We start from the raw sequence: 23,602 nt of genomic DNA, 5'->3' as shown, positions 1-23,602 counted from the left end.
GTAGCGAGCCCCCGTCAAATATAGCTGCACACAAAAATAACAACACACCAGCCAAGACATCAATTTATAGATGTCGCAACCGTGAACTTGAACTTGTCAGTTCTGATGTGCATATGGATGGTGGATAACATACAGAATTCATTATGCAGGCAGATGGATGTTTCCGCCTCAAGACTGAGACTTCCGACCAGGAACAGATTTGAGCTATTTTAGACATTTACAATTTGCTACGTACATATCTTTATTATAAGTTATTGCCTTTGTTTGGTGCTTAATGCTAGGGCTCGATATGTTTCTATGCTATGTTTCGTTTGGAAGATACTTGACAGATATCCTTATTATTATCATGGGCAGGTAGATATTTGTCTAGAAAGCATTTATGCGGCACACGCTTGAGCAAAACTATTAACACATCATCATAAGATTACACAATCACAAATATATAATTTAGGATTAGGATAACAATTTTTTGAACCAATATAGGAAAAGAAATACAAAAAAAAAAAAACACCAACAAATCCCGGTTGACTTTTGTCATACAAAAAGAACCAAAAAGTTTACAAAATACACGCGGAAAGTATTATTTAAAAATCAACACAAGCGTATCATGAATGAATATTGCTTATCGGTGTAATGGAATCAAAAGCTTATGCTGCAGCCTACCAATGCGCGTAAGTGTGGCATTGTGGCACATTCTCCTAATTCCCCTAAATTGGCAAAATGCGATCAGACTACGTGCACAGCTGCTGGCAGGGGGAAACGGAACCTTTTACCATTTTACTTTGACTAGTTAACGGCCACGGGTTGCTGCTGCTGTTCCTGCTCTGCACTGTTCAACGTAGCTATTCTCACTACTACTACTGGCGTTGATGTCTATAAGACCTTCTTCATGTATTTCTTTTTGGCATTTTGTAAGCTGGGCAACTCGCAGTGACGCGGCCCGTACATGGACACGGGCGCACAATATTCATAGCCGATGCGCTCGTAGAAGCCATCCTGATCGATGGTTGACAGGTAGATTGTCTTCAGGTCCAGCACAACGCGACAATAGTCCTCGGCAAACTTCATGATCAGCTTGCCAAATCCCTGACCCCGGTAGCTCTTGTCCACGACAACACTCTCCACAAAGCAGGCCTTCTTCTTCGCCGTAATGGGGCTGAGCTTGAGGTGAGCTATCACTCGGCACAAGCCCTCTGTGGTGAGGACCAAACTGCATGGCAATGTGTCGCAGGAAGCCTCCAGGGATCTCATTCGCGCCGTCTCGGATCTGGGCCATTCGGAGTTGATCAGAGCACAGGTTTCCTTCATCAGCTCCGGATAGTTGTGTATCGGCACCACATTGAACGGGCTGCCAGTAACGTTGAACGGTGGAAGCCCCTGCAAGTACAATAGAGTTAGTATATCCGATACACTTGGCTACACAGTGGGTGCTGTATTAGATTCGGTGCTGCTGATCGATCGTTTACTTCATAATACGGCTCCGGTTTTATGTAGCGCATATCGCTGAAACTGACAATGAGACTGGGCTGGGCCGGACCTACTGTCGTTGTGCCCGCTTAAGGTATGAAAAATCTAGAAAAGAATAGAACAGAATTGTTTCTTTTCGCTGGCCAACTTTTAGCACACTGAACATATTTGTGGAATAATTTACACAGGAAATACAAATACATATGGCACTGGGTAGGACAAGATCAGAAAAAAAAACATTAATGCATGCCGCAGCAGATTACCCCCTAGTTCCTCCCCACTACAGGGCTCGTGGATAAATTGCTGGCATTGGCGGCGCAGGACTACGAGTAGGAACTTGGAATAATCAGCATCAAAGAATACAAAATGTATTGCCACTGAAACAGCACACACACACACACACACGCATCGTATGTACATACATGTCTACACAATATTGTCGAGAATCAAGGTGAGGCGTAAAAAAAAGAACGTTCTCTCATACATCTACACGTCGAGAGTATGTGCGTCGCGGCATTGACTGGCCGCCTACAAAAACATATATACACATGTACACAAATATATGGAATCAACTAATAATAATGGATTGTGTGCTGTGCAGATGATCAAGGCTATGGCTGAGGCTGTGGCGCCAAGAGTCGCCAATGTACAAATGAAGTGCAAGGGGGGAAGTGCCTGCCTCCCAACCGGGGCACGCACCAGTACACACTTGTACACTTTGTTTAACAATTGTTATTGATTTTATGATAGGTTACCATTGCGAGAGCTCGTCGCTGCTGTGCCTTTGATTCCTCCCGTGCGCCACGACGAAGTGAACAGAACAAACTGATATGATTCCCAATATTGAGGATGAAATGGGCCAAGTTCTGCTGACCGTTTATAGAGCGTGAGCGGCACAATATTATATATGAGTGCTGTTGTTGGTTTTGCTTTGCTTGTTTTTGAAGCAACAACAATCTCTCGGGTGCTGTGTGATTCGCTCGGCGAGACAGCTGTTTGACCAAAATATGTGCGTGTGGCACGGGTAGTAATTTGCGCGCCCGGAAAATTGAATATCAGTTTGATTTAAAACGGAATGTTTTTATTTTTAAACTTATTTATGTATATATATACGCGCTTGTTATGTGTACACGCTGATCTGGCCACACCAATGAATTGATACCAATTACTTATCGATACAAAAGTAGTGTTGGGAAGCGAATGCCGTAATAATACAAAAAAAAATAACTTACAGCATAAACAAAATCGAGTCGAAACAAAAACAGAGCGTTGGACTTGTTTGTTGTTTGTTGTGTGTAGAGTGCATACGGATGGGCATGGAGCGTGCAGGTCGCAAACACATTATAATCCCCTGCTTGATGATTCACTTACAATAATATCGCGGAGTTTTTTAAGAGCGGAGCAGGCAATTTCCTCTACACGACAGCGGGACTAAATTATTTATTACACAACAAATAAATCAAAAAAAAAAAAAGCATCAGCGCATTGCTAACGTGTAAAAGTGGCAGCGTTCTGCTAAAAATAGGTTGTAAACAAACCGAGAAATAGGAAAGAAGCGCGCGCACAGCGTCATTGACCCACTAAATTGCCTTTGTCATTGCCAACCTCGTCGCCGGCTAAAGAACGCGCAAAACCAAACCAAAGCGAAGACAAGTGCAAGAGTCGTTTGCAGTAGCAGTAGCAGTAGCACGTGCAGTTGGCAGCCATGGCGAACCGACAAATGGCACAAGCCAATGCCAATGCGCCCGAGAACCATCTGCGGCTATCCTGGCATGACACCCAGATGATGGCCACACTGAGCCCACAGACTGTCATGGACTACTTCTGTCGCAAGTCCAATCCGTTCTATGATCATTTGTGCAACAACGAGACGATACGGATGCAGCGTCTGGGACCCGAGCACTTGCAGTAAGTCAGCGACAAATCTGTGATTTCCACCACTAAATCTAACTTTATTTGCAGCAACATGATTGGACTTGAGTACATTTTGCTGCATGTGGCGGAGCCTATTTTGTATGTGATACGCAAACAGCATCGTCACAATCCCTCGGAAGCGACACCCATTGCCGACTACTACATAATTGGAGGCACTGTTTACAAGGCGCCCGACTTGGCAAACGTCATCAATGCACGCATAGTAAGTAGAAATCCACTTGAGAGAGACCCACGACTAAGGTTTTGCCTTTGCTTTCAGCTCAACACAGTCGTTAATCTGCAGTCTGCTTTCGAGGAGGCCAGCAGTTATGCACGATATCATCCCAACAAGGGATACACCTGGGATTTTTCCTCAAACAAAGTTTGTAAGTAACAATTATCAATATTTTTGTTCCCGCTTTAATGCATCGTTTTTCTGCAGTGTCCGACAAATCCAAGGCGGATAAAAAAGACGCCAGTGCTGTGAAGGATGAGAATAGCGGCACTCTGTTCCAGAAGCAACGTGTGGACATGTTGCTGGCTGAATTATTGCGCAAATTTCCACCGCCCATTCCTCCCATGCTGCAGAATCTCCAGCAGCAGCCCTCGGCAGTAGGGGATGAGATGACGCCCGGCGGTATCAATGCAACCGAAATGAACAATGCCACGGGGCCGCTGGACATCAAAACAGAGGGTGTGGACATGAAGCCTCCACCCGAAAAGAAGTCCAAGTGATTATGTTAGTGTGTATTTTTGTCGACGGTTGTGTGGAGAAGTAAAGTACACTGGAACTTAGGTCTAGCTAGGATAGAGTATAGACAAAATGTTTGATTTAATCCTCAGCACTCGGTGCTTCATATTTAGCGGCGACCTTCTGGGTCTGACTCTTCGAGTGCATCGTCATGCAGTGATTGGTGTACTCCAGTATACTCTTGAACGATTGCTTGCAGATGTTGCATGGCACAGTCTTTGTGGGTGTACGATAAACACCAGCATGAGCCACGTTCTTTGGAACCTTTTTTACGGACGGTGGTCCCATCTTTTGGCCTCCATAAGATCCAGCTAATGGGGAAGACAAATCAGAGTTAGAACAGCCGGAAACTGCTCTTGGATCAGCGCAACTTACCCTTCCCAATTGGTGTTGTAGCTTTTGGAATTTGCGACTTGTGTGCACTCAATACTGATGGACCAGCACCACCAGCAACAGCTATTTTCGGTAGCTGCGCCTTCTTCACATGATTGAGTTCTGTAAACTCCAGCTTGCGCTTTTCAGCTGGCGGAATCTTGTCACAATTCTGCATCAGATGAATGTGCAAAGCACGCTCCAGGGCGAAGTTCTTGTCGCAAAACTTGCACCGATTCTTGCTCGCAGCGGCACTTGCCCCAATCGGATGATTGGCGTTCAGTCTCTTGAGGGGCTTGGGTCCATTCTCGACCAAGTCGTGCATGCGAACATGCATATCGTGCAGGCTCTTCACACGAAAAGTGACCCCGCAAGTGCTGCAGTTAAAGACAACATCGTGAGCGTTCTTAGTTGGCGGCTTCGCAGCGACTGGTATGACTTTTTTGGTCGAACTGATCCCTGTGGTGGAGATCGACTTGCGCGAAACGCCAGTTTTGTTCTTGGCTACGGGCAAAACGCTGCGTCGGCTCACTGGTAGTCCGCCGCCTGCGCCCATCTTGCGGGAGGGACTGTTTAGCGTAGTCTTCACGATCACGGACATGCGTTGCTTGAAGGAGTAGGTGCGTGTCTCGACAGCGGCTGTCGGCATATACGAGCGGCGTGGACGCGCCAGCGCCCCAGAAGCTTTGGGGAGTAGCGATACTCGCTTCTTATTGATTTCGAAAGTGTTTGGCTTCGAGGTCGACGGCTGCATGGCTTCGCTGGATATCTTCAGAGCTTTGGCTAGCAGCTCAGAGACTTCGTTGACAACACCAGCGACTGCCGGAGCCTCTTCTATAGCCGGAGAACACGCGAGAATCGAAGATTCCTCATTGGACACTGAAAAACGGAGAGATTACAGCTGGGAATGGGACTAAGCCAAGACTCACCTTCAGTTATGTTCTCTAGGACCACATTGTCACTCAGTGGATACACGTTATTGAGGGTATTCGGCTTTGAAACCTCCTTCATTGAGACTTCATCCGTGGTGGAATCTTCGGTCTTCAAAGTATTAAATTTTACGGTGGTGCCCGTCAGTTCCAAGGAACTGGAAATTGTCGAATTATCGCCAGCTGCATTCTCGTCGGGCAATGTGTTCTCCTTGTTCTCGGCATTTTCCACTTCAAGAGGGGTTTCTGCTGCTACAATTTTATTTGAGGGAGTGGAACTCAAAGCGTTGTGCTTGTACAACAAGCTGTGGTCAAATGGTTTCAATGGCGAGTTTGACTCCGATTGAATGTGCGCCGATTGGTGCAGATCCTGGAGTACTGCACGTTTCACATCCTTGTCCTCCATAGTCTTGTCCAAATTGGTTTCCATCTTGGAGCTGTGCACCTCCATATACTGACTGTTGTGGCTGACCAATGCAGATTGCCATTTGCTGCCACCGGACAGCGTGTCGTCGGCATCGAAGGACAAGTACATGGAAATACTTTCCTCGTTGGCCGCAATCGAGCGGCGTGAGTCGTCCATAGCTGTCCTGGTTATTTAGTTTCGTTTGGTTGATAATTTGCCTAATTGGCTACTCAAAATAAATTAGATTTGTCACAAACAATGAAGATAAATTTAATTGAACGCCAGAACCGACGCTGTACCCAAAAACAAAGCGCTAATATTTAAAAAAAGATTTTCCAACACTGCGACTCGCCGGCGTTCTAGTTAAATTGTCGGCTTCGAGAAAAATTTCACAAATATTTCAAATTTCCTTTGGTTATTTACAGACACGACACAACGACCAACAGAATTCGACTAAAATATAGTCAATTTTTCGGCACTTCCCTTTTTCGGAGCCTGCTGTGAATAATTATATTATCTCACTTTTGGGATGCTGAATAGAAACTATCGCCGTTTGATTTATCGGTATATTTCTGCGGCCTGGGCAGTGTGACAGTATATAAAAATATCGCTCCGTTTTGATCGATATCACCTATATGGATACATCGATAATATCAACAATCATAGTATATACAAATTTATTCGCGTACGAAAAAATCTAATTTGCCAAAATCAAAAGACCTACATACTACTATTGCTGAATTTATAAACAAGTTCCTGTAAGTCCAAAAACGAGCTTCAACCTTCGCCTCAACTCACCAAATATCTTAGCACCAATACAGACACAGTCCACACAAGCATCCGGGTATTTTGATTGTGACTCACTGGAACAGATTTCCCCCCAAACACTAGCCGACGTCGGAGTCGCACCCACTTGTTAAGTCATCAAATCAGTGTGAGATAATCTAAAGAGCCTAGAAATGGCTGCTGTGGAGAACGAACCGCGAACCGAGCTCCAGGAGCTGCAGCTGAAGTCAGCTACGGTGGCAGATGAATCACTGGAGAGCACCCGCCGTATGCTGAGTCTTATGGACGAGAGCAAGGAGGCGGGCATTCGTACCCTGGTGGCCCTGGACGATCAGGGCGAGCAGCTGGATCGCATCGAGGAGGGAATGGACCGCATCAACGCTGACATGCGAGAGGCCGAAAAGAATCTCAGCGGCATGGAGAAGTGCTGTGGCATTTGCGTGATCCCGTGGAAGAAGGTGAACATCAAGGACGACGGGGACAACGCCTGGAAGGGCAACGAAGATGGCAAAGTGGTGGCCAGTCAGCCCCAAAGAGTGATCGACGAGCGCGAGCGCGGTGGCATGGGTGCGCCGGCACAGTCCGGCTATGTAGCACGAATAACCAACGATGCACGCGAGGATGAAATGGACGAGAACCTGGGCCAAGTGAACTCAATGCTGGGCAACTTACGCAACATGGCCCTGGACATGGGCTCCGAGCTGGAGAATCAAAACAAGCAAGTCGATCGCATCAACGCCAAGGGCGATGCCAACAACATTCGCATGGACGGCGTAAACAAACGCGCAAACAATCTGCTCAAGAGTTAAATATGCACAAACAAAAAACGGACTCGTATCTCAAATCAATAACCAAGCCGATAGCCAATGTCTGAGACCCCAATCCCCCGCCCCCAGATTAATTCGACCCCGTCTTCACTTCTACCCCTGAGGGAAGAAAAGCAAATGTTATGGGCACAAAGCTGTAGCAGAGCAGTGGTTGCTAACCCGATATTTATACTATCTATTATATACATATACAAGTAGAAAAAGGAACAACTGGACTATACCATGCAAAGAAACCCATCTATACACACTATACTAGCACTCTTTTTGTACAAGCAAAACCCACTGAAGGAACCAATTACTTACGTTCGACTAACTAACTAACTACAAGTACATTTTTGTGCGGAAAGCAAAACCACCAATTACTAACTACTGTTACTATTACTATACATGTGTACAAAACAAGCAACCAGAGTCAGTGTTGCAAAGCCCAATTTTACTGAGATTTACCCAATAATGTACTCTGTTTTTTGGTACACTCACTAAACACTTTTTGAGGCATTTTACCGGAACTTGTGGAATGGAAAACCTACACACACACACACACACTATATATACATATATGTAACTGTTGAGATAAATATGAATATGATGTACGTACTATTGATGTATTTATGTAAACCCAAACTCTCGAAATCCCACCATAGGCACAGCATCTGAAGTCACTTGCTCCCAATGTGGAGGAGGATAATGAACAATTTTTAAAGGGAGTTGGTGTGGTGTCATATCGTAGCCAATTTGTTATACATTTATCTAGCCTATGGGATTCTCTGTTTATTGAAATATTTGGTCCAAAACGTTCTATTGAATGAATTACACGAATTGAGATTCGAGCTACGCGGCACTTCCGCGTTTAACAGCTTCATACGATTACATATACTATAGTTTAATTAGTTCCCATCATCGCCCAGTTTCAACCATATTAGTTTAAGTAAATGGAAATTGTTATTTTGAATTGTCTCAAGAAATGCTGAATTAATTCAAGCTACTTGCTCGTTAGCTACTTGTATGTATTATGAATGTGTGTATTGTATAACTGATTAGATAAATTATTTTATTGCTTCGTCTATTTGCCACATGGCTTAAATTCACAGCTGTTACCATTGCAATTGAAATTGAAATCAAAACTGAGTTTATTGCACTTTGCAGAAGATTTGGATTATGATTGCTTATGCCTTCCGAAAATAATTATATGTCGCTATGTAGCTGGTGAAGTTTTCGCCACAATCTTCGGCTGGGGCAAACTCAATTTCCGGCGCTGCCTCCACTGGAATGTAGACAATGCTGCCGCGCGTCAACACAATCTCTTTGGGGCCAGCACTGGTGTTCAGACGCAATGTGCGCGAACCCTCCAGTGTTATGAGTATGGAGCCGTATGGCTGAATTTGCAACTTATACGTGTCCACGGTATGCTTAATGGCCACATGAATCACCGCAAAGTCGTCCACGGGCGGGACGTACACCTGAACGTGATCGTCAATGTGATAGGGCAAGAAGAGCTTGCGGCCAGCGTCTGCGCCCTCAAAGATCACCGAGGAAATCAGCTGCTCCACATCTTTGTACTTTGGCGTGAGTCCCGCGCGTATAACATTGTCCGAGCAGGCCATGCACTCGACACAGTCGCCGTCTAGATACGCGTGAATCTCATTGGCCCCCAGATAAATGGCCTGACCCGGCTGCAAGTGGACCAGATTTAAGAAGAAAAGCGATAGCACGCCCACATCTCCAGGGAAGTCCGAGTTGACCTTATTGAAAACTTCCAGTAGCTTATTGGATTTCAGTTCTGTGTGGAAAGAGTTTACATTAGAATCTGCCAGGATTAACCGAACTACACTTACCTTTCTGATGGTTTTTGACTATATCTTTAATGCACTTGGCAACGTCAGCCTCTTCCGACTTCATCAGCTTCTCGTAGCACAGTTTGAGAGTGTCAGAATTGGGACTTAGATGCAACCTATCCACAGCTTCCTTGCCGATGAGCTTTGAAAGGGGCTGGAACTCGTCAATGAAGTCTCTAATGTCCTCGACGGGCTGGAATCCAACTAGTGCCACAAATGGTGTCAAAGCTATGGCCAGCTCTGGCTTGTGATTCGGGTCCTTGTATATCTCTGGCCGTTCCTTGTGCAAGCGCTCGGCCTCGCATTTATTTGGATGAACCTGTATGCTGAGGGCTTTGCTAATGCTCAGCACCTTGAACAGGTACGGCAAGTCCTTTTTCAGCACACGATCCAAGGTCTCGCCAGTTTCCTTGACCACGGACACTCCACAGATGTGTGTGCCCATCCACATTTCCGCATAGCTCTCCTCCTCATTCAGCCTAAAGTCCGGATCGTTGGCCATGGCCAATTGGGCGACGGCCGAGTGGATGCCATTGCGTCCCCAATCATAGTTTTTTACCCAACCTGTTAGCTCCATTCTCTCGTTCACTGTGTTTGCCACCCAAAAACTGCCGCTCAACTAAGGTCAAACCTAAAGGTGATAAGGAAACGAAACACAAACTCGCATGACATTTACTGTGGCTGCGTGGGAGCTCTGACGATTGCTGTGCAGTTCGCAAGCGATGTCATATGGCGCAGTTAGTAATTACCGGCTTATCAGGAAAGACCGAAACGTTATAAACCGATATAACAAACTTGAATTTTAGCCGAAAAAATATATTTTGTTATTGCCTTCCCACATATGTGGAATAAAGAAGGTAAACAAACCTTCTGGCAGCCCATTTATGTAAGAGTTGCCACACTACCGATAAATGATGTTATCGTAAAATCGATCGAAGTTTAAATTAAGATGTAACGTTTTTATTGTTCATAAATCCAATATACACAATTATACAATTTAAGATTTACAGACCAGTCGTTTATCGTGGATCATTTGGTTTTCGTTGTCTCATCGTCTATCCTGTCTATTACCTGCTTTAAACAGTCCTTTGTTGAAGTCTTTTCCAAATCGCAGATGCGCGTGAGGTCCATTGTTGCAATCTGCTCAATCATTTCTTTGATTTTTTCCTGCTTAATTATAGATTTTACAGACTGTCTTATTCCTGGGCGTCCGCCAGTGGCACCTGTGGTCTTTGGCGGCAGCTCCGAGGAGTCGTTTTCGATATCTTTGCCCTTGGCCCGATAGTGCTGTTCGATTATCTGGCGTATCTTCAGTTTGGTGGCCGCTCGCGATGTCCGTGAGGCTTGCCCCAGTGCCAGATTGCGTAGCTCCTGAAAATTGATCTCCTTAACTGGAGCATCGGGTGCGTCAGCCTCAGAATCAATGCTAGCATTGAACTCCATCGAGGTCTCTTCCACAGTAGCCACAAGGCCGTCATCATCATCCACTTCGAGAAACCTGTCATGATTGGCTTCTGCCACTTTAATTTCTTTGGGTATCTCCACTATAGGCAGCGGATCTGCCACTACTGGAGTAGGCTCTAGCACTTTTGTCTTTTTTACTTTTGGTTTTGTTTTCTCTTTTAGCTTTGGCGGCGTCGTAGTTGCCTTTTTCTTGAGGATTCCGATGCAAGGCTTTGTCTTAACTCGCACCGGCAACAGTGAACTATACTGTATGCCTATGCTGTTGAAGCAATCGACAAACTCTAAGGTGTCGAAGTCATCCTGCAGCGATGCCCACAGCTCCGTATTATGTTTGTTTTTGGCTTCCACCAGCAGATGCGTATATCTGGCTATTTCCGCTTGGGTGTAATTCATCGACTCGTCCTTGCTGTAGGTCCACTCATCGCGAATCTCCATGAAGCGGGACACCCCACTTTGGGCAGCCAAGTTGGCAATGTGCACGGACACATTTGGGGAGGCGCTCTCTAGGCGATGCAGGCGAGACAGGGCTGCCCCGCCTGGATAGTTTGTGCCGGAAATGACTAGCAGGAAAACTGTCACAAAAACATTCAGTAGGAGATGACCGGCAGAACCCAGAGCCAGGCAGCTATGCCACGTTGACTTGGCACTGTTCATCCAACTGAGGAAAGAATAATGGAGATTGAGTAATCAAATAACTTCTTGGCAAGGGAACAAACTTACATGCGTTGACAGGCGCAAGCTGCAGCTATGTTCAGCACAGGGAAAACGTATATGATGAAGCGAAGCTCCTTGTGGGGAAGCACAGAGTACAGCAGCACAAAGGCCAGCGCTGACAGAGCCAAGGGACGAATTCTGCGCTCCAAGACACAGCCAATCGGTACAAAAATCAACGATGCTCCCATTGCCCGGGGCAGGGCCGAGTAGAAGTACCACAGGAACGGCGAGGTGCCCCAGTTTGAGCTCTTATTTTGTACAGTATTGTACCAGAGTACCTCACCTTCGGGCCATAACAGGCGTCGCCAGAAGAACGAGTCCACAAGCACTGAGGCGGCCAAAATGCAAACGCCCGCTGGCAAAGCAATCTTCAACAGTCTAAGAATAATGTAAATGGTTACAAATGTTTAGCTAGGGGATTAATCAACGCACCTATCAATGGACAGTCGTCGCTGCAGCAAGTTAATGGCCAGCAAAATTCCCAAAAACAGAGCCAGCTCCGATCGAAAGACGAGTATGGATATGCCAGAGCAGATAATGAATGGCTTCTGCTGGTCGCGCATCCAAAAGGCAATAGCATAGAGCACTGAAACATTAATAACTTTTAAATAATTGTACATTACGGGAGGTACTTTGAGGCACTTACCTATGGGCAAGGCGAATATGTTTGGAAGAGGACGCGTCATGTAGAACATGAAATGAAACTGCGTTATTGTTATGGCCGTGAACCAGAGACGCACCTCCACCCCATAGATCTTTGTCACAGCCTGACGCAGGTTGTTCCAGGCAACGGAAATGGCTCCAGCCAACATAAGCCGCACTGAAATATAACCGATAATTACAAGAGGCAACATTTGAATGGACAAAAAGCTTTTACCTACATATTGTGCCCAGAACTTATTGAGTCTCAGGGTCTCGAAGAGCAGCACAAATGGTGCGGACAGCATTGACACAACCAGCGGGCCAATGAATGTGCGGGGCACCACGCCAGGATACTCATGATGATCATACTGACGGATAAAAAGATAAAGTACATAAATTATTGATTGGAAGAAGGAAGTGGCTACTAGGTTCGTTTACCTGCGTGAAATTGCTGCGCAAGTATAAAATGTCATGCATGGCCTGCAAGTTGAAGCTCTCCTCCACTTTGGTGAACGGCGTGTAGACCAGATGGGCAGCCGCCGTCAGAAATACCAGCATGTCCACGGCCATCTTTGGGTGTCGTTTGTGAATCAAAAATGCTTGAAAGCTGGAGTCAACATTGGTCCATTACATAATGGCCATATTTGTGTTTATATCAATTTATATGTATAAATATTCTTGGACTTCTTATTCTGATGATTCTATCATCAACATTCACGGTACCGGCCGGTGTCGCACACTCTTTGTCTTAAATAAACTGCACTTGAACAACTATTCTGCAAGCATCCACAGATAACCCACATTTAGATACGTATATGGCTTATATGGAATATAATACGCCGTTCCAAAATAAATCGAAATAGATATATAAATAGAAATCCACGAAATCCACGACCAAAACAACAGGTGACCGCGAAATTATCGATCAAATATACCGTCAAAACCTCGAAAAAATACCGAAATATACTGTAAATCTTAAATCATTTTCCTCGATTTTGATGTTCTGTCTGATATTAATAGCTGGTTAGGGCCCTCCGCGCTAAAACTATAATTGCATCTGAATTAGCAATAAATTCTCCACAAGACTTGCTAGTTTTCATGACTTGGAATGTTTCCCAATTAAGAAATTCCTCAAGGGACATTTGAAAAACATACGTATAAGAGTATGGATACCCTATATTATTGAATATACCTTATTAATGAAATATAGTAGACGGATGAAATTCCTTAAATTTACCATTATAGTGGATTGTAGAACTCAATTCCGGAGTCAAAATATCCTGAAAAGTATTATAATATACCTTAAATGGTCAGCCCTGTTTGAGGTACAGCTGATTGCCATTCACAATGAAGTTTTTGCTATTTTCGCGAAAAAGCTGCAAACAATAGTTATCGATAGCTTGCAACTTAACTCCATTTTGGTTTTCAAATATTCAAGTCATTCTTTCTTCTTCTTGCGTCTAGAAACTTCACAGGCAAAATTACCAAAATGAAAGACCAAATGGAACTTTTTCACAAAAATATTCTGCAGAAATACGAAGGTTTAGAAGTCAATGATCTGTATGTGATTTACAAGAAACTGCAGATGCAGATGGAGCTCATCCAGGTGCAGGAAGACTACATTAAAGAGGAGTACCGCAACTTGAAGAAGGAGTTTGTACACGCCCAGGAGGAGGTGAAGCGTATTAAAGCGGTTCCCTTGGTCATTGGCCAGTTTCTGGAGCCCATTGATCACAACAATGCCATCATAGCCTCTACCACTGGCTCCAACTACTACGTCCGTGTTCTGTCCACCATTGACAGGGAGATGCTCAAGCCGTCGGCATCGGTGGCCCTGCACAAGCAGAGCAACTGTTTGGTTGATTTGGTGCCGCCAGAGGCAGACAGCACCATATCCATGCTCTCTGCGGATGAGAAGCCTGATGTAAACTACTCGGACATTGGCGGTCTCGACATGCAGAAACAGGAGATTCGCGAGGCGGTTGAGCTGCCACTCACCCATGCTCAGCTTTACAAGCAAATTGGTGGGTACCCAGTAACACAATCTATTCATCAGTTAAACTTATTGGCCACTTTTTCGTCTCAGGCATTGACCCTCCTCGTGGCGTTTTGCTCTACGGTCCGCCGGGATGCGGCAAGACTATGCTGGCCAAGGCTGTGGCCCACCACACAACCGCCAGCTTTATACGAGTTGTTGGCTCGGAGTTTGTGCAGAAGTACTTGGGCGAGGGGCCGCGTATGGTGCGTGACCTCTTCCGCCTGGCAAAGCAGAATTCGCCGTCTGTCGTCTTTATTGATGAAATCGATGCCATCGCCACGAAGCGCTTTGACGCCCAAACTGGCGCAGATCGCGAGGTTCAGCGCATTTTGCTGGAGCTGCTCAACCAAATGGACGGGTTCGATGAAACAGCCAACATCAAGGTGATTATGGCCACCAATCGCGCTGACACTCTGGATCCGGCTCTGCTCCGTCCAGGACGCATGGACCGTAAAATTGAGTTCCCCTTGCCGGATCGTCGCCAGAAGCGTTTGGTCTTCACGACCATAACCGCAAAAATGAATCTGGGGGAGGACGTGGAATTGGAGGACATGGTAGCACGTCCCGACAAGATATCCAACGCTGACATTAATGCCATTTGCCAGGAGGCAGGCATGCATGCCGTTCGTGAGAATCGCTACGTCGTCAATGCAAAGGACTTTGAGAAAGGCTACAAAGCCAGCGTGCGCAAGGATGAGGCCCAGCACGAGTTCTACAATTAAAAACCAAATGTATTAATATAAAATATAAATATATATGTATAACCATTCCTGCCGGTTTTCTGTGGCGCGGAATTTGCGATGTGTCTATCGATAGCAGCAATATTGGCGGGTGTGGGTGTGCACGCAACAATCGAATGGCAGATCAGCTGTTCTGTTTGTTCAAAATTTTGTGAATTTTGTTTTGCCGGCTCGAATTAATGGCATTTGCAATTGTTGGCGGCCAAAATGATGCACTTAGAGAGGTATGTGACGCGCATAAAGCCGGCCATCGAAGGCTTTATAAACGACCCTAGGAAAGACACGTTGTCGCTGGTGGAAAAGGAAATCGAGGGATTCAACTTTGGGGAAATGCGCATATACCAGGTTCAGACTGTGGTTCCCCTGGTGGTCAAGCTGAATGATCTTACTGGGTAAGTGGCGCGAAACATTTATATCCCTAAACATTGCCACTACTCTTTGCCGTAGGGAGAGCCAGGAGTTGCGCACCGGCCTGATGAACTGCCTGAGGAACATAGTCTCGCACACGTACCTGTCTGATGAGAAGGGGCTGCGCTCCATATTGGTAGTGGTGTTGCAGCAGATACGAGACTCCAAGGCAGCCGTGATGCGGCCGAATCTCTCTGAGGAAATTAAGCTGGCCGCAGTGCTGTGCATACACGAAGCACTTGGTCGATGCACAACGGATGTGCTTGAGGCATTCTACACCAATGAGACGGTTGTGGTCATTGGCCAGATACTGCTCACACTGCTGGAGATTATTGAGCATGAGAAATATCGCAAACTGGTTCAGTCTGCGCTGCAATGCCTGATGGTTCTCTTTTACGTACACAACGAATCGGACCGTTGCGATGTGGTGCTGCGCAGCCAGGTGGCAAATACCATATTCATTTTCCTTCCCAAGGTTCTTATTGTGCTGTTTAAAACATCTTTGAAGGATGAAAAGGTCGGAGAGACCATTAAATCGGTAAGTTTGCGCTGCCTATAAAAAACAAACTGATATTCAATTGGCTCCTCTTAGATGTCTGTTCAGGCCTTGGGCCGAATCATCTGCATTATGTTCGAAGAAACCACCGATGAGTTCAAAAAACTGCGCTACGATGTGGATGCCTTTCGAAATCTGTTCAACAACTTCAAGGACAGTCCGGCTGAGGCCTGCGAGTCCAACTATTTCGGCAACAAGAGCTCCACGGCCGAGGAGAAAGAGGAGCGCCTGCATCAAATGCAAAAGGACCGGCGCTCACTCTCTTGGGTGATGGCCACTTCGCGACGCATGCGACCTATCCTTGTGGAGACAAGCATCCTGCGTGCCCACACGGCTCTTAGTGTGCGCAGCACCTACGCTGAGATGTGCTGCCTGCTCCTCACAGATTGTGCCCACAATCTGAGAAGCAACTTTATCCATATATTGGAGAGCGTGTTGGCCCTTTCCGAGGATGACGATCGCAAGATTTCCCAGCTGTGTAAGGATACGCTTTTGCGGCTTCAGCAACAGCCCAACAGCCAGCATATATTCGATGAAAATGCCGAGCTACTGCTCGATGCCCACCTCAACAAATGGCCACGCATCCTGCATCGCTGCGAAGACAACGAGCAATTTGCGGAGCTGCTTTTCCTGAAGGGATTCCTGCGCAACGTCAATGCGGAAAAGCTGCAACTGTTTTTCCTCGTACCCAAGAACCTGGAAATGTTTGTGACATGTCTGCTGACAGCGCTCGATCTGCGCACAACCCGCGACCTACTGAACGAGGAGTACTCCCTGCGGCGCATTCAGGACGGAAAATCCAAAGAGCTGGCTGCCGAATTTGTAAAGTTGCCTTGGCGTCAGTTCAAGCATGTCAGCTCGAAGCGCACGGAGGATATTATATCTGATATTGCAGCGTTGCTAGGTGCTGAACCGGCCATAAATCGAATCATATTCGACTACTGTCAGGATCTAATTCTACAGAGATCTTCGGCCATGAATGAGTCAATTTTACTCTTAACAATGATGGTGTCGCCACAGGCAAAGACGGCACGTGAGAGTCGCCTAGTTCTGGCTGAACTTTTGCTTGAGCAACTCCTTCGCGACGAGCATTGGAGCTTGGCACTGCAGCCGGACTCGGCCTGGCGCCTCAAGGTTGACAAGGTAGGTGACAAGGTTAAGCTTTAACAATAAGAGAAACAATGACAAGTCATTTACTTCAGCCCACACAATGGTTTGAGGACCGCACGCCTGGTCTCTACTCGTCGGCTGTTGAGGTGCGCACACAAGACTGTGATTCGGATGATGAGCAGACCGAGGTTGTGCACAGCCGTGTGAGCATTGCGGATGCCCAGTTTAATGTGCTGCACACGTGCCTGATCCTGGATGCAGTGGGGCATTGCGCCAAGTTCATTGGCGACACCTTCGATCGCCATGTATTCTTGAGTTTGCACAGAGTGCTGCTGAAGTTGGCCAGCAGCAATACAATCGTTCACCATGCAGCCACATTTGCCTTTGTGTCCATGCAGCTGGCACTTAAGTACGCAGAACCCTCGCACTTCATCGAGTGCTCCACGGACTATATCACCTTTCATTTAAATTCCTTGCTCAAGAGGGTGAGTAAACGGTGGAAAATCTCCTTGAAATGTGTGTAATTTGTGGAATCTCTAGTCACCCGAGAGCACCGCCGCTGTGGACATTCTCACCGTGGTGTTACAGTATAGCAGCAGAGGCAGCGTGCCTCATCTGGACAGCATATTTCAGACAATACGCGAGGAGTGTTCCAAGTCACATCAGAAGAGCAATGTTCAGTCTTATCTGCGCGTTTTCAATGCATTCCTAAAGCATGTCACCCACTGGCATGGCGACACAACGGCCGAGATCAATGCTGAGCAGCTACCCATGCAGGTGGATGAGGATCAGAGCGTCTTGAGCACTTGGCTTCATGTGCTCGAAAAGCCACAGCTCCTTCAAGCTGAAAGCGCCGACATCAACATGGACGAACCGGTGGCGGAAGACTTGCCGGAATCCGACACAGAACCGGAACCAGTGAAGCCTGTTCTGCCGCGACATATTGAAATCATAAAGGATATTCTGGGACAAGTCATTAAGTTTGTCTCGACTGCTGAGCAGTCGCAACAGATTGTCGCGCTTGAATGTTTTGCCAGTGGTGTGCCTCTACTAGCAGATTATGAGAACGAACTCCTGCCACTGGTGCATCTGATTTGGCGTCCGCTCGTGGAGAAGTTTCGCCAAAAGGATGCCTTGGTGCTGAACCGTTGCTTCACATTGCTGCGTCTGCTGGCCATCCATGCGAAGGACTTTATAGCGAAACGAAGTCTCAGGTGAGCAACAGACTTGCAGCCCTCCCATGATGATCAATCATTCAAATGGTGCATTCTCTTCGAAGCGATGTCATACCACAACTGAAGCAGTTCCTCAAGGTGGCCAGTGTGCACAGCAGAAGCGAAACGCCGCTGGCCCAAACTCAGGAGTACAAGCTACAGCTGCTGTTGCTGCAGAGCTTGGGTGACCTTATACTAGGCTTACAGCTGGAAGGACGCCATCTGCACGAACTGCTGTCCACTGTGTCGCTCTATTTGTCCCAGGCTCAGCCCGCAGAGCTGCAGACATTGGCGCGAGAGTTTTTCCTGCAGCTGACCGGCTATAATGGACCCTTTGTGTATGTAACGCTGCTCCAGCGGGCGCATCTCAAGGACAGCAAGACAAATGTCAGCCAAATCTTTGGTTCCATGGGCTTTAGCATAGCCACCACCTGAGCAGATTTAGCGATAAAAAAGAACAGATCGTTTAATGTATTTTCACAATTGCTCTATTCTGTATTCTGTTCACTCGATTAACATTACAGGCTAGGCTTTAATGCTAAGTGTCTTTTAATGCATTGTTTTTTCGGATACATATTTGTTGATACACATTTAGTTATGGTAAGAATATTCTTGGATTATTGATTGATCCTCATCACAAGCGCAAGGAGGAGGAAAGTATCGAAAAAGATTTTAATTGGAGGTTTCTCGCTAGCTTGAATATTTTTTATTGAAGTGACTCTTTATAATAAAAACTAGGCAAGAAGGGATAAAAAAAAGACAAAAATAATTTATACACAGTTGCTGATGGAGGGAGGAGGGTAGCGCCAAACCGAATTGAAATCGAATTTCATATATAGTATGTGTGTGTGTGTGTATATTTATGTATGTGTATGCATATGTATATGTATATACTGTACTGGGATTTTGGCCAATGACTAAATGCTATGCATGAACAAACATTACATTTCCATTCATTTAATTTCCTTCTCAACTTACACTCGTATGTGCAACCGCAGATGCTTGGCACCGATAAAACTTAGCATCCGACTTCTAAAGCCACTAAACACTATAACATCCTCGATCTGTATCTGCATCTGTATCTGTATCAAATATAGCTGAATTTTATAAAATGATTGCTGTTCTTTTTTTGTTTCTGTATTTGTGATCCTTTTCTTCTCTCATTGACTCGCAATACTCGTCGCACCTTAAGTAGTGAAGCAGCTAGTCACAGTGTGTGGTGTGAGTGTGAGTGTGTGTTTGTGTGTGTGTGTGTGAATAAAAGTCTATTGAGCATCTCCAGAATCCTCTTTGCATCCACTATCTATCTGAATTTTCTTTGTTCGTTGACTGCTCTGCGGTTGTGAGGGTTCTCAAGCTGTTTGTTTGTTGTGTGTTTTGTATGTGTTTAGCTATTGTAGTTAATTGGAAATTGATTCGACTTCTATGACTACGCCAACCAGTTCATTAGGCTGTTGGCATATGCCATCGGCTTGACATCGGGATGTGGCTAAAACAAACAAAAACATTGTTAAGTAAATGATTGTTTATTACGTTAAGTGCATTGCTTACCACAGCCTCGAATGATTTGTAATTTGGTTTCAAGTCGTTACCTGTGATGGTAATAAATGCGCCCATATTGCCCATAGTATCACTAAAAATAGAAACATCAGCATTTAGGATGTCTGTGTTTAGGACAAAGTCTGTTCTATTGTTTACTCACCAATAGTTCGGGGCAGAGAAGACAGTGATGCATTGCCCGTTGTGGGCCACCTCGTAGCCCATATCCTTGACTTCGTGGCTACGTATGATGTAGTCCAAGTTATTGAGCTTACAGAATGATTCAGTTATATCCGGTCCAAACTGTATGCCAACACCGCGCTTGGAAGGCCCACGGCCCATCCATTGCTGCGGATCGGACCACAGCAATTCGCACATAAGTCCCTCCTCGGGTGGCTGACAGTTCCGTTCGATTCTCCTGATGTTGTCCAGTGTGACATTATCCGAGGAAAACAGACCGCCGTGCATTACCAGTATCTTCTGATTGATGCAGTGGCACAGTGGCAGCCAGTTGAACACTTGCGTGAATATATCCGCCATGGCGCTGGTGTATTTAGCTGTTACCTCGCCAGTGAATCCGTACATTTGATTCATATTGATACTCTCGTGGTTACCTGCAATCCAAATGTCATCAATCAGAGGACTAAATTGTCGTTCCGAGTAGTTTTTAACTTACCGCGGGACAAGAAGAAGTGATTGGGATATAGCAGCTTGAAGCCAAACAACGTGAATATGCATTCCACGGAGAAGGAGCCTCTGTCCACAAAGTCTCCATTGAACAAATAGGGATTCTTCTCGGAAGGCAGTCCATTTATATCGAAGATGTTCATCAAATCATAGAACTGGCCGTGTATGTCACCACAAATCGTAAATTTCTCCTCATCCTGCACAGTGATGTCCACCAGAGAGGGCTGAGCACGCATGTATGTATCAATTTCACAGAGTATCTAAAACAAATGGCAGGAATATAGGACAGCTTGACATGTGCCTTCGCTTAAGCCTGCTCACTTTGTAGGCAAATTTGCGATGCAATCGCTTTTGTCCCTTGTAATGCTCCATCAGATCCTTCATAAACTGCAGCGTTACCTTTCCATCCTCCAGCTGTGGTCCATTGTAGTCATCCTCAATATCTGGAATGCCCATACATACATTATACATAAGCTGAATAATATTAATAGTGTGTCCACCACATACTTATGTTTTCCATGTCCCTGTACATCTCTGCGAGCGTTTTTTCGGGCTTGTCCACTGCAATGGCTCGCTCGAAGGCACGCATTTTCACAATTTTCGTGCACTCGGTGAACTTGAGCTTGGCATCCTTATCATTGGGTCTACATTTGGCTACCTGTAAATACGTATATTATGTGTTGAACTCTGCTGGCGGGGGGTTTACTTACAAATTCAAAGTCGCACAGCGCCTGCTTGAACTTTCCCAGCGACATGTGGGCCGCTGCACGGCGGTAGTAGCCCTTCAAGTAGCCGGGATCTGCCTTCACCGCCGACACACCGTCCTGCAGGGCATAGCCAAAGCTCTCCTGGCGCAGATGTGCTAACGATCGGTTGGCATAATATATCGCGCTGTTGGGATACAGGTCTATGGCTTTGGTATACATGTCGATGGCTTTTGTAAATTCCTTGGCTGTTGGCAAGTAGGGAAATCGAAGGGAACTGGGTCAGTGACAATACTAATTATACTCTCATGATGCTGGGTGATTGGTGCTTCATGCTTGGTGCTTGTGGGACGACTTGTCTTGTAAATTATCGCACAGCACAGTGATAGTTTTTGTTCCTGTTTTAAGGTTAGGTTGAGAAAGGTATTCGGAATGTATGGTTTTGCAACGCATATGGACGTCCAAGCACTCTGCAATCTGGGAATGGCATGGTGTATGTTATAAACTGGAGTGTGTGTCACTTACTTTTGAGCAAATCATTTCCCTGATTTTTGTACTGCTCGGCCGCGGCAAAATCTTGATCATTTTTTGGGCCGCCCTCATCTGAGGCCGTTTCTGGTTCCTTGCCGCCCGCAATCTCCGCGTTAACTGCACCCGGCTGTTTCTGGTGGCTCTCGCCAGCCGTTTGCTCTATTTCTAGCTTGGACGAAGACATATCTTTTGTTGCAGTAAGCGATTTTCCAAAAGTTATTTACTGTCTGAAAATGTTCTAGAGTTGGCAAACGACAGGTTGAACGGCGCTAGTGCTATGCAACACGGCACTAATCTTATCGATATGAAATTCTCTACCAGACGCACGCAATAATCTAATCAGTAATGAGTATTCTAACGGTTGAGCGTTTGAATAAATCTCGTAATTAATATCTGCTTTGTCAATTTCGCTGCTTTATGTTTATTTGAGACGTCTCACTACAGGTGCAGCACGTCGATAACGATACCGTGCAAACAGCTGATCTGAGTCAGTCGGGATTTGATACAAAGCGGAGCTGTGAGAAAACTTAGAAAAGGAAACGGGTTTTATTGTTGGTATAGAAACTTTGGCGGAGAGCGCTTACTGTGTTGAGAGTGTGGCATTACAGTGGCAAGCAGCACCAAAATCAGTACCCAGCACAATTCAATCCAGCGCATCGTTGCAATCAATTGAAAATTAACAAGCCGTGAGTCTGAGCGAGTGCGAGTGCGGGGGTGCAATATCGTGGGAAACAGAGAGAGAGAGAGAGCAAATCAACCGTAAAAGATGTCCATGAGCAATCTGTCCGTAGACGGAGAATTCCGTTACGTTATCCAGTGGTTCCACGAGTGGAGCGAGATGCAGCGCGACGACTTTGCGTATGTGTTTGTGGAATACCTAACCAGAGGCTCCAGCGCGGACGTGGGCGGTGTTCATGTGAATGGCATTGTAGACGCCCTGGCAACCGCAGGCGTGCAGGACAAGCCCATGAGCTTGTTCCAGTGCCGTGTAAGTATTAGAAAGTTCCCTAGCCCCGACGCTTGAAGCCCACTAACTGTGCATTGTCAACAGATTAAGCTGTTTCGTGAATGGAGCCCGAAGTGGCCGATCGAGTTCAAATGCCAGCTGCAGGAAAAGATCAACGAAATCGACTCGAAAGTGGGGGAAAAGATCATCAATGAGCTGAAGGGGCACCATGGCGGCGTGCACAATGGTGACGTAGCCGTTCATTTAAATGAAAATGGATCAGCAGCGGGCGAAGACATTGAACTGGAGCAGCCAGCTGCAGTCGCAGATGCTGTGCAAACTGCGGCTCCAGCAGCAGATGTGCCGCAGCCCGAGATCCCAGCCCCCAGACAGGCGGTGGAGGGAGAAGCAGATAATGATAACCATTTAGCAGCGGTATTGCGTCAAGAAACGCCAGTTGATGACGACGACGATGACGACAAAGACAATGACGAGCAGCGTGCGTCTGTGGGTGACGATTGCAATGCTGATGTGAATGGTCCGTATTTATCGGCTGCGGTGACAACCATTGCGGTGAATACATCGCCCTCGACGTCTCCATCGCCATCGCCCCAGCCGAGCGTCGAACCTGTAGAACAGGTCGAGAATAACGTTACAGTCTCGGTAGCCTCTGCCGAGGTGGTACCCCCGGTGGCATAGATGCACAGAGTGGCTTGTGTCGGAGACAAACCAGAACGAACAATCTGAACGAAGAAGGCCTAATGAGTAGTTAAGTACTTAAGTCGCATGTGTCACTGTCAGCACCATCAACACGACATTCCATTCAGCAAAATGCATTTCTAGTTATGTAAGTTGTGCCGCTTTGGGCCTCTATGAGATAAGCAAAACTTATCCGAACATCTACTGTTCTAAAGCACAAGCTAACCACGACTCTGGGGTCATAAAACTCTGTTCCAACATTCCATTTCTATATTTTTGTGCGTACTTTCTCATCTACTATTCTAAGCGCATCATCAACTGTA

At 46.1% G+C, this 23,602-nt stretch overlaps 10 protein-coding genes across 15 annotated transcripts; 5 read left to right on the top strand and 5 right to left on the bottom strand.

Annotated features, from left to right (window-relative positions):
• Positions 1–216: 216 nt before the first annotated feature.
• LOC117589741 (N-alpha-acetyltransferase 80) lies at positions 217–15,021 on the bottom strand. Of its 3 annotated transcripts, none has more exons than XM_034281921.1 (3): positions 15,013–15,021; positions 2,223–2,385; positions 217–1,377 (listed from the first exon to the last, which is right to left on the bottom strand). In XM_034281921.1, the coding sequence occupies exons 2-3, from the start codon at positions 2,223–2,225 to the stop codon at positions 874–876; spliced, it is 507 nt and encodes a 168-aa protein (XP_034137812.1). In that variant the 5' UTR covers positions 2,226–2,385; positions 15,013–15,021; the 3' UTR covers positions 217–873. The 3 variants fall into 3 exon arrangements, with proteins under 3 accessions (XP_034137812.1, XP_034137810.1, XP_034137811.1); XM_034281919.1 differs by lacking the exon at positions 15,013–15,021 and adding an exon at positions 1,467–1,572 and having other exon boundaries at positions 2,223–2,595; XM_034281920.1 differs by lacking the exon at positions 15,013–15,021 and having other exon boundaries at positions 2,223–2,591.
• Positions 2,672–4,196, top strand: LOC117589737 (mediator of RNA polymerase II transcription subunit 6). Its single transcript, XM_034281913.1, has 4 exons — positions 2,672–3,375; positions 3,430–3,604; positions 3,662–3,767; positions 3,824–4,196. The coding sequence occupies exons 1-4, from the start codon at positions 3,173–3,175 to the stop codon at positions 4,114–4,116; spliced, it is 777 nt and encodes a 258-aa protein (XP_034137804.1). The 5' UTR covers positions 2,672–3,172; the 3' UTR covers positions 4,117–4,196.
• On the top strand, positions 3,474–23,544 carry LOC117589735. 2 transcript variants are annotated; one of them, XM_034281911.1, is made up of 4 exons: positions 3,474–3,484; positions 19,400–19,410; positions 22,230–22,622; positions 22,686–23,544. In XM_034281911.1, the coding sequence occupies exons 3-4, from the start codon at positions 22,401–22,403 to the stop codon at positions 23,277–23,279; spliced, it is 816 nt and encodes a 271-aa protein (XP_034137802.1). In that variant the 5' UTR covers positions 3,474–3,484; positions 19,400–19,410; positions 22,230–22,400; the 3' UTR covers positions 23,280–23,544. The 2 variants fall into 2 exon arrangements, with proteins under 2 accessions (XP_034137802.1, XP_034137803.1); XM_034281912.1 differs by lacking the exons at positions 3,474–3,484; positions 19,400–19,410 and having other exon boundaries at positions 22,125–22,622.
• LOC117589730 lies at positions 4,114–6,167 on the bottom strand. Its single transcript, XM_034281905.1, has 3 exons — positions 5,434–6,167; positions 4,508–5,383; positions 4,114–4,443 (listed from the first exon to the last, which is right to left on the bottom strand). The coding sequence occupies exons 1-3, from the start codon at positions 6,014–6,016 to the stop codon at positions 4,214–4,216; spliced, it is 1,689 nt and encodes a 562-aa protein (XP_034137796.1). The 5' UTR covers positions 6,017–6,167; the 3' UTR covers positions 4,114–4,213.
• Positions 6,462–8,560, top strand: LOC117589738 (synaptosomal-associated protein 25). 2 transcript variants are annotated; one of them, XM_034281915.1, is made up of 2 exons: positions 6,462–6,597; positions 6,661–8,560. In XM_034281915.1, exon 2 carries the CDS (start codon positions 6,799–6,801, stop codon positions 7,432–7,434), a length of 636 nt encoding a protein of 211 aa, XP_034137806.1. In that variant the 5' UTR covers positions 6,462–6,597; positions 6,661–6,798; the 3' UTR covers positions 7,435–8,560. The 2 variants fall into 2 exon arrangements, with proteins under 2 accessions (XP_034137806.1, XP_034137805.1); XM_034281914.1 differs by having other exon boundaries at positions 6,510–6,597; positions 6,650–8,560.
• LOC117589734 (mannose-6-phosphate isomerase) lies at positions 8,559–10,095 on the bottom strand. The gene is made up of 3 exons (XM_034281910.1): positions 10,036–10,095; positions 9,288–9,916; positions 8,559–9,232 (listed from the first exon to the last, which is right to left on the bottom strand). Exons 2-3 carry the CDS (start codon positions 9,862–9,864, stop codon positions 8,619–8,621), a joined length of 1,191 nt encoding a protein of 396 aa, XP_034137801.1. The 5' UTR covers positions 9,865–9,916; positions 10,036–10,095; the 3' UTR covers positions 8,559–8,618.
• Positions 10,295–13,008, bottom strand: LOC117589728 (probable Dol-P-Man:Man(7)GlcNAc(2)-PP-Dol alpha-1,6-mannosyltransferase). Of its 2 annotated transcripts, XM_034281900.1 has the most exons (6): positions 12,546–13,008; positions 12,343–12,475; positions 12,112–12,285; positions 11,898–12,051; positions 11,472–11,843; positions 10,295–11,409 (listed from the first exon to the last, which is right to left on the bottom strand). In XM_034281900.1, exons 1-6 carry the CDS (start codon positions 12,675–12,677, stop codon positions 10,317–10,319), a joined length of 2,058 nt encoding a protein of 685 aa, XP_034137791.1. In that variant the 5' UTR covers positions 12,678–13,008; the 3' UTR covers positions 10,295–10,316. The 2 variants fall into 2 exon arrangements, with proteins under 2 accessions (XP_034137791.1, XP_034137792.1); XM_034281901.1 differs by lacking the exon at positions 12,546–13,008 and having other exon boundaries at positions 12,347–12,471.
• Positions 13,515–14,907, top strand: LOC117589733 (26S proteasome regulatory subunit 6B). The gene is made up of 2 exons (XM_034281909.1): positions 13,515–14,131; positions 14,194–14,907. The coding sequence occupies exons 1-2, from the start codon at positions 13,597–13,599 to the stop codon at positions 14,865–14,867; spliced, it is 1,209 nt and encodes a 402-aa protein (XP_034137800.1). The 5' UTR covers positions 13,515–13,596; the 3' UTR covers positions 14,868–14,907.
• On the top strand, positions 15,003–18,749 carry LOC117589727 (TELO2-interacting protein 1 homolog). Its single transcript, XM_034281899.1, has 6 exons — positions 15,003–15,277; positions 15,333–15,831; positions 15,886–16,992; positions 17,052–17,444; positions 17,500–18,173; positions 18,239–18,749. The coding sequence occupies exons 1-6, from the start codon at positions 15,093–15,095 to the stop codon at positions 18,606–18,608; spliced, it is 3,228 nt and encodes a 1,075-aa protein (XP_034137790.1). The 5' UTR covers positions 15,003–15,092; the 3' UTR covers positions 18,609–18,749.
• On the bottom strand, positions 18,705–21,886 carry LOC117589731 (serine/threonine-protein phosphatase 5). The gene is made up of 8 exons (XM_034281906.1): positions 21,629–21,886; positions 21,110–21,351; positions 20,907–21,057; positions 20,721–20,842; positions 20,389–20,659; positions 19,876–20,326; positions 19,725–19,806; positions 18,705–19,662 (listed from the first exon to the last, which is right to left on the bottom strand). Exons 1-8 carry the CDS (start codon positions 21,816–21,818, stop codon positions 19,603–19,605), a joined length of 1,569 nt encoding a protein of 522 aa, XP_034137797.1. The 5' UTR covers positions 21,819–21,886; the 3' UTR covers positions 18,705–19,602.
• Positions 23,545–23,602: the final 58 nt, after the last annotated feature.

Source organism: Drosophila guanche, unplaced genomic scaffold (genome assembly GCF_900245975.1).
Source record: "Drosophila guanche unplaced genomic scaffold, DGUA_6, whole genome shotgun sequence".
In the NCBI taxonomy this organism is placed as follows: domain Eukaryota; kingdom Metazoa; phylum Arthropoda; class Insecta; order Diptera; family Drosophilidae; genus Drosophila; species Drosophila guanche.
This window is presented reverse-complemented; position numbering and strand designations above follow the sequence as displayed.